The sequence below is a fragment of the Rhinolophus ferrumequinum genome, chromosome 18 (genome assembly GCF_004115265.2).
Source record: "Rhinolophus ferrumequinum isolate MPI-CBG mRhiFer1 chromosome 18, mRhiFer1_v1.p, whole genome shotgun sequence".
NCBI classification, from domain to species: Eukaryota; Metazoa; Chordata; class Mammalia; order Chiroptera; family Rhinolophidae; genus Rhinolophus; species Rhinolophus ferrumequinum.
This window is the reverse complement of record NC_046301.1, coordinates 53,076,040-53,088,080: the sequence shown is the minus strand read 5'-3', so window position 1 is coordinate 53,088,080 and position 12,041 is coordinate 53,076,040. Positions and strand designations below refer to the sequence as shown.

At 38.0% G+C, this 12,041-nt stretch overlaps 1 protein-coding gene across 2 annotated transcripts; it reads right to left on the bottom strand.

The window, feature by feature from the left end:
- Positions 1 to 5,582: 5,582 nt before the first annotated feature.
- On the bottom strand, positions 5,583 to 7,517 carry TKTL2 (transketolase like 2). 2 transcript variants are annotated; one of them, XM_033134925.1, is made up of 2 exons: positions 7,267 to 7,492; positions 5,618 to 7,152 (listed from the first exon to the last, which is right to left on the bottom strand). In XM_033134925.1, the coding sequence occupies exons 1-2, from the start codon at positions 7,442 to 7,444 to the stop codon at positions 5,618 to 5,620; spliced, it is 1,713 nt and encodes a 570-aa protein (XP_032990816.1). In that variant the 5' UTR covers positions 7,445 to 7,492. The 2 variants fall into 2 exon arrangements, with proteins under 2 accessions (XP_032990815.1, XP_032990816.1); XM_033134924.1 differs by having other exon boundaries at positions 5,583 to 7,517.
- Between the last annotated feature and the right edge of the window lie 4,524 nt (positions 7,518 to 12,041).

The window sequence follows — 12,041 nt, the reverse complement described above, 5'->3', positions numbered from 1 at the left end:
CAAGCCAGTTTTTCCTGGGAGGACTTTGTAACCATTGGCTTCACAGGTGCATCAGTATTTGTTCCTTAAAATAGCTTGTTTCGCCTGATTTGATGACCACCGTTCTCAAATAAGACACTCCAAGTAAAGCTTGCATTGTATAATACAACCAACTAAAACTTGGTAAGAAGGAGGACAGTTTCTTACTGAAATAACTACCCTAAGCTATTTTTCCACACACAAAAAAGGAGATTTAATAGACTTTTTTCAATTCTGAGGAGAAGGAGGCCATGAGAATCAGATATTATTTTAAAACACTTCATTTTAAATTACAAAAGCACAATGTATATAATCATTGTGGGGCAGCTTAAGCAATAGCTTCTTTATATATCTAGAAAAATAGAAAAACAAAATTAATGATATTCCAAACAGATTACAACAATAAATTTCCCTCCCATCAGTTCATTCAGTTATTGTTGTCCTGCTGGATTTGGGGTTGGTAGTCACATAACGTCTCACAGAAAACTGAGCCGGGAACATCCTGATGCAGTCCGTTGATATGGTCTGAAAGTTGTCTAAATGATCTGCTCGGAAGCCTGTCCTCAGAGTTTGTCCTCTGAATTGTTAACATTAGTCCAAGGTTTTAACTTATCTAAAGATCTCAGAAATTATTTTCAAGCTCACATACCACAAAACATGATTGATTAGTCTTGACACAAAGCTTATCAGAATAGTGATTCAATTAAGGTGAATAAAATCTAATTTTTCATAATCGTAAACATTATGTAGGAGTAAAGTTAGCCTACTTGATCAGCAAATTTATTTAAGTTTAGAAAAAGCAAACCCAAAGAGAATAAAATATAAGCTTGTTTCTTACTTAACATTGATGAACTAGAACACAGTATTTTTTTCTTTTTTTTAATTAAACAAAAATAATTAAATTGGTCTTTCTTGCTACAGAGTTATCTTTTGTTAGCCTGGAATCTTAAAACATTTTTAGTTAGTTTTGGTAAAAAATAAATTTTGTATTTATTCCAATGTTGGGCTGGAATAGGGTGACTTTTGTTGCCTGGATTCATCCCTTAGGCCAGCAGTTTGTCATGTTCACCTGGTATAAATGAGCCCCCGTTAACTAAACTAGTGGTTTTGAAATTTTTCCCTCACACATTTACCCCAAATTAAAGTTACATCTAATTTTTTAATTATTTTTTAAAGATGTAAATTATCTTATATTATTTTAATTGCCTTTTAAAATAACATTGTTATATCACATTTTAAAATATATCCATTGGAATTAGAATGACATATCAAATCTGACAGTGATAAATTAATTCTGACTAAATAAAGTGAGTTCTCTAAACTTCAGGGCACCATGCCCTAGGTTGTCCTGGATTGCAACAGGAGAACATTTTGCTCTGAACCTGAATTTAAGATATTTTGCTATTAAGAGAACAATTGTTATCTAATTTGTGGAAATTCATATCAAAAATAAGGAATTGGCCCAAAAGTAAATGTAGGGTTTACAGCAGGTATATTGATGATTCTCTCTCTCTCTCTCTCTCTCTCTCTCTCTCTCTCTCTCTCTCTCTCTTAAGTTTATTGGGGTGACAATGGTTAGTAAAGTTACATAGGTTTCAGGTGTACAATTCTGTATCACATCATCTATAAATTACATTGTGTGCTCACCACCCAGAGTCAGTTCTCCTTCCATCACCGTATATTTGATCCTGTTTACCCTCATCTACTACCCCTTACCCTCCTTACCTTCTGGTAACCACTAAACTATTGTCTGTGTCTATGAGTTTTTGTTTCTTCATTTGTTTGTTTTGTTCCTTTGTTGCTATCACTGATATGTGGGATGATCATCTCTTAGCTATTTATACAGTAGAATCCACAATAAACTGAAGTTAGGTTAATATAAATTCAGTCAGTACATGGTAACAATATGCACCATCGGAGACAATGAGGAATATCAAAGATAAAAAAGCAGAGAAGTAGTCTATCAGTGACAGCAAGCTGGAGTCTTACACACAAATGAAATAATGTATATGGCTGTGAATTATCCAGGAATCTTGTCACAAGTCAAGGAAAACATGTCTCCTGTGAATCTAAACTAATTGTATGTTAAAAAAAAAATTAAACAATCCATTGGTCAATCAGAAATAAACCTGAAACTTCTAACTTCCTCTCCCTTGGAATGACGCAAAGTATAATTTCATACTATAGACACAAATGAATGAGAGTATTTACCTTCTCCTTAATGAAGAAACTGAAAATGCTTTTCATAAATCTTGAATATTCTATTTCCAAAACTTACAGATGTATAAGGCATAGAGATGTCTCAGGACGTGTGGACTGGATGAAATACAGTGCTACCGTCTTTAGTATTTCTTACTATGTTCTTTGCTTTGCTCTCTTGAGACTCTAAGCAACAAGGCTTTGACAATAGTTGAGTCACAGGAGGGAAAAAACTTTTTAAACAAAAATGTCATCTTTGCCACCCACTCCAGTCTACACTGAATTCAGAACATACTCACATGGGTTCAAGTAACTTTCTAATTTCAGGCTTTACTTTGGGCAAAATTGCAGGAAGGCAAAGAAAGATACATAATTTACTGCTGGATCATGGTGACTTCCTTAAAGGAGGCTCTGCCAGAATTAATATTTTGAAATGTTCCTTTGTTTGGCACTTCGAAGATTTCACAACTGGTAATGAATGATAACTGTAAGGATGGGTGAAAAGTATGGCTTTGTTTTGAAAAGTGGAAGAGGGGCAATTATGAAAGAGGATATTGGAAAAAAAAATCACAGGGTTATTCTCAGACAGATCAATTTTAGGAACAAAAACATGGATTTAAGTATCTGGAAATAGAGTCGCTAAAAATCTTCCATGCCTACGCGCCACTTGCAAAATCTTCAGGACCTACACCTTCCCCAGAGTACCCAGCCCCCCACAAGGCACATCTACCTCAGTTAAGGATTGTGAACCTAAATTGCTAAAATTACTTTAATGAGATCTTTTTAGTTTAATTTTCTAAAGAGCTCCTAAAAATATATCTCTTTAAATGGGACATTAAAAGGGAATATAATCCAGATGGAATTGCATCAAGATGCAATTTAATATTTGTAGAAATTGACAGCCTATTTCTAAAATTTATATGAAAATTAAAAGGATCAAGAATAGGGAGGGCAATCTTGAAAACAAAAAGTGCAGGAAGTGGAAGACTTAAACTACTAAATGTTAGAACTTCAGAAAAAGCAATGGTAATTAAGACAGTGTACCATCGGCACAAGTGTAAACAAATAGACCAATGGGACTGAAACAAATTCACACATGTACAGTCACCTGATGTATGAGAAAGATAACACTGGTGCAGTGAGGAAAAGGGTTTTGTTTTTTAACGGTGCTGTGCAATGTGTCAAAAACTGTATTGACCTCCAACCTCAAACCTCACATAATAATTAATTCCAGATGAATTGTAGATCCGTATGTGAAAGATACAAAGTTTGCAGAAGAAAACACAAAGGAGTATCTTCAATAACCGTAGGGAAAGCAAAGGTTTTTTTAAACATAACACAAAAAGTGCTAACTAGAGAGAAAACAATGATAAATAGGACTACATTAAAGTGATCACTTCTGTTTATCTAAAGAAACTCTTGAGGGATTTAAAGCTAGAGAATATTCACTATAACAAAACTAGATTGATTCCCTCTTACTTAAAGAATTGTTGACACCAGATTCATCTCTTCTTTCTTCTCTCTGGAACTGATAGCCACTGGTTGATACCTCAAGGAATAGAACCCGTACAGGATTCTTAAGGGCTTCCCCACCTTACTCCAGAAAGTATTTTTGGTGGTCTCTGAGATTGCATTAGTCATTTAAAAAAACAAACAAACCTGATCTGCTGTCATTATTAAGGTGTATTTATGCATGTTTGGTTGCAAACAGACCATTTTGAACCCTTCTTTCATGTTATAAGCCATAAAAACTGAAACCCGTTCCCAGTATGCACACTCAAATTATGACAAGTAATTTTGTGTTAGTGTTTTATCTATTTTCCTGTGTCTGAATCAATGTTCTCTCTCAGGTTTGAAAAATAAGTATGGAGACTTGTTATTCAAAAGCACCCCACTCTTAGATATGTAATATTTAACTGATCCTACTAGATGGGAATGGCAATATTATAAGATCCAGTTATAATCTCATGCTAGCAAATACAATTGGATATTTGTGTGTGTGTGTGTGTGTGTGTGTGATAAGTGAGATAAAATTCTTTGTGTGCATTTTCTAAATGTTTACAATGGTCCTTTAGCAACTGTTTTTATTTTTACGAAATAATTTTTAAATTTTATGAAATAAACAGAGCACTTATGATCAATTTTCAAGAGGAAAACAGAACCAGCTCAGAGAAAAAGGTCAGTGGTAGAATGAGTAGGCTCCAATTTCTCCGATTCCCAAGTAGGTCTTTTTTGGTCTCTACCACACCTTCTAGAACATTTCCTGAGACAAATTGGTGATGCCTCCAAAGAACTTAATGAGGGCACTTACCAAAGGCGATAAAATAAGGAATCGATTACCTGATATGCCAGACACAGAGTAATTTTAAATTTAGTTATGAACCTCAGGTCCATCTTTAACTTTCCTGACTGGTACTCTTTTCTTGTATTCTAGCCATATAATTTATCTACTCACAGGTAAAAAGTAAGGATTCTGCTTAAAACATGGCTTTTCAGCCCACACAACGTTCTTGGGTGATTTATCTCCAGCTCAAACCTTTTTCCAGGATTACTACTGTTCAGGGACATGCCTCTTTCTGCTTCTAGTTTAGATAGAAGTTTCTTCCTTACAAGGGAGAAACAAAATCACACATACAAGAAACAAACTAAGTCAAACTGCTGGTTTTTAAATGCATTTATTTATTATATTGACTTTAGTATGCTTAGTGAATACAATCCAGTTAGCAGTCTGGTTTTGTCATTGAAAAAATGAAACATTTCTGAAACCTCACCAAACAGTGTAGTGTGCAGACTAGAACTAGTTATGTTTTCATCTCTTTATGAAACAGTCACTGCAATAAGTATGGTGTATCTTAAGAACCTTCTCTGATGCTGCATAGCCTCTAAACTGTAGAGGAGAGATGGAGTTAAACAGGAAATCCCAACGCAACTGTAGTCAAACATCTGGGAAGTTGCCGGTAGGACTGCATTACATGACAGCTCGAACTTGCTTAAAAAACTTGGGCTACTGAAGTCTACAGTTCAATTCACATTTTCTCTACTTGCAAGGAAATTACACACATTTAAGAAACTGGTACCTGTTATTCCCAACCCAATCAGTTATTTGTAGTCTTATCAGAAAACATTGTGGCTGTTTGTTATTTGGTTACTTAAAATTGTTTAAACCTACTTTAATGATTCAAAAATGAAAGTGATATTTGTATAGTCATCGTTTAATAGAAGGGTAATTAACTTGAATTTCTAAATTAAGAATAAAGAAACGTGTTAAATATCTTTTAAAAAAAGCACAACGGTATAGATATAAATGATGGTTTTGTAACAACGAGAACGAATGTAATATAAAGATAACAGTATTTTAAGGCGAAAACCAACAGACTGACTTTTTAAGAAATCAGCCATTTTAATTCTTTAAAGTATATTTCACGGCCTCTATGATGTGTCTGGCACTGATTCCAAACATATCCAGCAATTCGCTAGGTTTCCCACTTCGAGGGACTCCTGACACTGCCAGCTGATGAACAAGGATGTCAGGCTCCCTGGAGACAGCTGCACAGACAGCTTCTCCAATGCCACCTTCTTGGTAGTGATCCTCCACTGTGATAACCTGGCCGCCTGTAGCTTTTGCGCTGGAGATGATGGTGGCAGCATCCAGAGGTTTAATGGTAAATGGGTCAATGACACGAACAGCAATACCTTGTTGAGAAAGATGGTCAGCAGCTGCTAAGGCTTCATGCAGAGTGACTCCAGCTCCAATAACTGTGATTTTGTCATTATCACTGTGGCGGATGACCTTGGCCTGTCCAATCTCAAAATTTTCTTGGGGAGTATAAATAACTTCAGTTTCTGGTCGGCTGATCCGAATGAAGCACATCCCTTTGGTATTCGCAGCCAGATAAACAGCATGCTCTGTCGAGATGGCATCACTTGGATAGAAAACAGTGCAATTGGGAATGCTTCGGAACATGGCTAGGTCCTCCAGGGCCATCTGCGAGGGTCCATCTTCACCAATGGACACCCCGCAGTGGGAACCAATAAGATTGATATTGGCTTGTGATATGCCTCCCATTCGGATCTGATCAAATGCTCGGGTCAGAAAGGCAGCAAAGGTACTAACAAAAGCAATGGTTCGACCACGTGCGGCACAGCCTAATGCCACGCTTACCATGTTTTGCTCAGCAATAAAACACTCAATAAAACGCTCAGGATGTTCTTTCTTGAATATCTCAGAAAAGGTGGAGTTCTTTGTGTCACCATCCAGGACAATAACTCTTTTATTTTCATGGCTCAGTTTAGCCAAAGCCAAACCACATGCTTTTTGAGTAGTTATCTTGTCACCAACTTTATAATCAGGCAGACGGGTCATTTTTATATTCCTGATGCTGATCTGAGGTGAGTCTTCAACAGGGGGTTTCGGCATAAGATTCTTGTTGGTCTGTATCTGACTCTCAATTAATTCGACGATTGCATCTGCTCTTTCTTTTGGCACAGGCTTTCCATGCCAACTGTCCGCGTCCTCAACGTTTGGAATACCCCGGCTCTTGAAGGTCTTTGCAATGATGGCAGTGGGCTTGTTCTTCATTTGAGCTGCTTGACAAAATGCTTGGCACAACGCTTCCACATCATGGCCATCCACTAAGTAAGTATTCCACCCAAAGGCTTCACAGCGATTCTGATAGATGTCGGTGCAGTGCTCAAGGGGTGCAACGCCACTTTGTCCCAAGCGGTTCACGTCGAACACTGCTACGAGATTGTCCAAATTGTAGTGGGAAGCAAAGGCCAAAGCCTCCCAGACGGACCCTTCCGAGGATTCCCCATCTCCCATAAGGCAGAACACCCGGTAACTGGCCTTGTCAAAGTACTTGCCAGTATAAGCCATTCCACACGCAGCACCTAGTCCTTGCCCAAGAGATCCTGTTGCCACATCAACAAACGACAGTCGTGGGGTGGGATGTCCCTCCAAGTCACAGTGAATTTTCCTCAAGTTCAGCAAGTCGGACTCGCTGATGTCGCCCACCTCTGCCCAGGCGGCATAGAGGACTGGAGCTGCATGGCCCTTGGAGAGGATGAACCTGTCGTTGTCGGGGTGGTCTGGGTCTGTGGGTTTATACCTCATCGTGTGGAAGAAGAGCACGGACATGATCTCGGCGGCGCTGCAGCACGACGTGGGGTGGCCGGAGCTGGAGGCACACGTGGCCCTGATGGAATGGATCCGCAGGCGGTTGGCCATGTCCCGCAGTACCTGCACAGTGTCCGCATCGGGCTTGGTGTCGTCGGCCATGGTTTCTGCAGAGCAAACGGCGGTTCCCGCAGAGTAAACGCTGGTTCCTGCGGAGCAAACGTTGGCTGCGCGCCCCTGGCCGTCCCGTCACGTGACCACGCCTCCTGGCCCCGCCTCCTGGCGGAAACGGGCTCAGCAACTGGCGAGAGGGACCCAGACGTGGCGCGCGGCTCTGTCGCGAGGCTGCGACCAGTAGACAACCTCGGGACCTGCCACGTGCCTCCGCACTCTTCCTTCCTCCGCGTGGTTCTGCCTCTTTCTTCTGCACGTGGCCGTCTCCTTCCAGCCCAATTGAATGGGTTTTAATGATTTATTTTGTTACTTGCATGTTCAACGTTATTAAAAATCAAATGTCTTCATACCTTTCCTTGTAAGTTCAAAAGGGGACTTACAAGGAAGTAATCTTGTATCCGTATGTTACAGGAAGCTATTTGTGAGGTTGTGCTTCTTTCGTATGCATTACCATGTGATGTCTGAGACATCACTCTTTACAGCAGAGCATTAGTAGAAATGGTCCAAAGTCACTTTTTTATTCCAGTCGCGTTAAATCTGATATGGCAGCACTATGTCACCATAGACTTTCTCAGAGCAATGAAAAATTCTTACTTATAGATAGAAATACAATGACAAATGTAACCAAAAATTACAGGAAGAACAAATGTAAAACCATTCATTGGCAATTTCCCCAGTTTACCCTAAAGTACTATTACTGTTACTATAAATAATAACTTTTAAAACAAAATTAATTTACTTACTTTAGTTATAAAACTAAATTTGTCCCACTGAGCTTTCCTAGTGGTCAAGATTTATAGCTTCTCATCAGAAAACAAAACACTATGACAGTATATCATTTCCTGTCACGTCCTGCCCCACACACACAGTGAGGAAAAGAGAAGGGGCGGCTTTGGGTTAAGTTTTTAAGAAAGAAACAAACAGAGACTTAATGTAGTTAAATCTCTCCGAAGGCTAGGGGGCCTCACAGTCTCAGAGGAATAGAGTCCCTAATTGGACCACTGGAGGCTTTTACTGATACTCATACAAGTAAAATTGTTTCTTACACGGTCTGTGAGACTCATACATCATAGCAGAAAAATGTTTACTCCAATCACCCTTTGTCTGTAAACAGCAGAAGCACCAGGTCCCATGATGTCTTAATTACGGTATGTACCCTCTCAGGGTCAAGTCTCTCATATTGTAACAGTTCCGTTGATACAAGTGGAGAGAACTGATCTTTATTGTCCTCACGACTTCTCTCACAAACAGGTGCAAAGGAAAAGCCAGAGCCAGCAACGGCTTTTCCTAGGCAGGGGGAAGGGGAGGCAAGGCCCCTTCCCATATTTTTCTAAGGCATCACGTCGGGCGTCTCCACTAGGTTCCGCCTGACTTGGGTTGTATCTCCCACAAGATCTCTTACCCGTCTTTGGCTGCAAACCATCTTTCGGAGATCAGACAGAGAGACATAAGGTGTAAACACAAGGATGGAACAGAGTCCCAGAAAGGCACAGTCTCACAGACTCTTCTTTCCGTAAGGAAAGACACGGGGGGGACAGTTGGCTAGGCTGTTGTGTGACTACAATTTCCCATGCTGCCGTGTTAAACATCTTGATTCTTGAGCAATAATTCTTAACACTGACTTCATATTAAAATCATGACACTGGAAAACAAAAACAAAAACAAAACAACAACAACAACAACAACAATGCTGGGTTGCATCCCAAATATGTTGAATTTGAATCTCTGGAAGTAGTCTGGGAAGCTGTATTCTTTTTTTTTTTTTTTAAAGATTTTATTGGGGATGGGGAACAGGACTTTGTGAAGGGCGCAGCTCAGCTCCAGGTCCAGTTGCCAGTTGCCAGTTGCCATTTTCTAGTTGCAGGGGGCACAGCCCACCATCCCTTGTGGGAGTCTAACAGGCAACCTTGTTTTTTGAGAGGAGGTGCTCCAACCAACTGAACCATTCGGGAGCTCAGCTGCAGCTCAGCTCAAGGTGCCGTGTTCAATCTTAGTTGCAGGGGGCGCTGCCCACCATCCCTTGCGGGACTCAAGGAGTTGAACTGGCAACCTTGTGGTTGAGAGCCCACTGACCCAGGTGGGACTCAAACCGGCAGCCTTCGGAGTTAGGAGCATGGAGCTCTAACCGCCGGAGCCAGGCCCTGGGAAGCTGTATTTTTTAAATGTATGCATTGATTTTAAGTCAAAGTTAAGACCAGATAATCATCTGCAGATAGGCAGTGGTTCTCAACATGGGTTGTACTTTAGAGTCATCTAGGGAGTTGCAAAAAATCTCACATCCAGGCTGCACTCCAAACCAATTAAATCAGAATTTCTGGGTGATGTATCTAGACATCAGTAATTTTAAAATCTCCCTAGACAATTCTGGTGTTTAATCAGGTTGGAACCAACTAACTCAGGGGGTATTGCTACTCTTTATATGTCTCTTACATTATATCTCAGAAAAATATTTTAAATATTTTCCATTTAAACTAATTCTATCATTTTCATTTTTCAGGATATATATTTGAATAAACCATAATGGTATGACACTAACAAGATTTTAAGACTTGATGAAGGAATGGTAGAGTAGGAAAAAGCCTTAAGAGGTCATCTTGTATGCATTACTCCCCAGGTCCTTTGCAAATTAATGTTTGCTTACCCTTTTAGATAAAGGAAGAGAAAATAAAAACAAACTAGAGTTGGACTGGGAGTAAAGATGGGAATTAGAGGGAAAAAAATATTCACAGCATCATAATACAAACGACTAGGGGCCGACAGGAAAGCAGTTAATATAAACACAGGTAGCTCCCTATTATTTTGGCTGAGGGGAGCTCTAATAAATCCAAACAACTGGTAAACATGATAATTTTAAAATGAGCTGTGAGGCAGTGTTCACATGAAAAAAAGATGGGAGAAATAGGAACCACTTAACATTTTTCTTCAAGTTCCCAAATTCTTTCATTTATTTAATTCCATCAACGTATCGCACAACTATTTCCCAAAGTATTAAATAGAAAGTTTTTAACACGAGTAAAGGTCAGTTGTGTTAAGAAAAGAATGTGTTCTTGGAGATTTAATACCCTAGATTATGAGTATCAATTTCCCACGGTCATTCTATGAGACTATGTGGATTTTTTATACTATAAAGACATTTGATAAATTATCTGTAAAATATTATAAAGTATTTTGAGATTTTTTTTAAAGGGAAGTCTGGAAAGTTACATAAATGTTATTAATAATATTTCATTTAAGCATTTTATTTTCTTAGAATATATTTTAAAAAATACAATTGAAAATAACCATGTAAGTATAAAGTATGCATACTTTGATAATGCAAAATTACCCAATGTGGCTGTGAACACAACTTAGTGAAATAAATCAAATATATGACACAACATTCTATTCCCTTCATTTAGAAGATTCTATCATGGACAAAAACCCGAACAAATATTTTTAAGTCAACATGCCAAACGTTTAGTTGTCTTGGAGAACAGTCCATTACTCACTTTAGAGTTCATTTTGGAAGACAGGCAGAAGTTTTCTGCAAATAGAAATTATTTATTTATTTATTTATTTATTTATTTATTTATTTATTTATTTATTTATTTTGGTTTATCCACACAAAGTAAGAATTGTGAAACTCAAGTACCCACTGGGCTACGGAGGTACCATGAATATATGAATGTCAGATATTATATAAGAGGGTTGGAGGGGCCTATGACAAACTGGAGAATACAAGTCCACCTAAAGTCATTCAAAATTCAAAAAAATCTGTGAACACTTTGTTGGAAAAAAACCCCCATCAAACAAAACACGTCTTCAGGCTGCCAGTTTGATCATTGATTTAAAATCTGTTGAAAATAAATAAATGGTGTGTTTTTTTAATAACTTTTGTTTAATTTTTTTGCTAATTTTTCCTAATAATATGGAAACATTTATTGTAGTGTGTACTTCAAATAAAAATAAGATCTAGCAGGATCACTAATACAAATAGCTATGGAGGGAAAAATATAAATTGCAGAAATTGGTAAGTGCAATATCTACTGGGTTACAGTAAACAGCACACATAATGATTACTCAGGAGGCCTTCACTAATTTGTGAAAAAATGTATGTATATTTGCTCTATGAGGGTGAGTTATATTTAGAGGTTGGGAACACTGAAATTTCACTTATATTTTATCTGAACTCTTGAGTTTTGTTAAAATAAAATTTTATAAAAGAAAGACATAAACACTGAGTTCATTTTTTTTCTTTCATATCTTGAATCTGGTTAGTTTAGTAGGCTGAGTATAGAGCAAGTAACGGTAAGATTCTTGTGTGAGACAATAGGTTTCTTGGGGGGGAAAATGTATTTTTGCAAGCACTGGAAGCAGTATTCTAAATAGATCTGTTAGTTTAAATTGTGCTGTGTTGAAGTCTAGTAAATATTTGTTTAAATATTTTGTCATTTTTTTTCTATTAATCACTAAAAAAAAAAAAAAAAAAAAAAAAGGTAATTTTCCGCCTAGGTGGTTGGTTTTTCTACTCCTTGAAATTTTATCACATTTTCCA

What these genes read in the sequence shown, in the direction of transcription:
- TKTL2 (XM_033134924.1), bottom strand. Translation starts at nt 7,495, where the DNA reads ATGGCCGACGACACCAAGCCCGATGCGGACACTGTGCAGGTACTGCGG.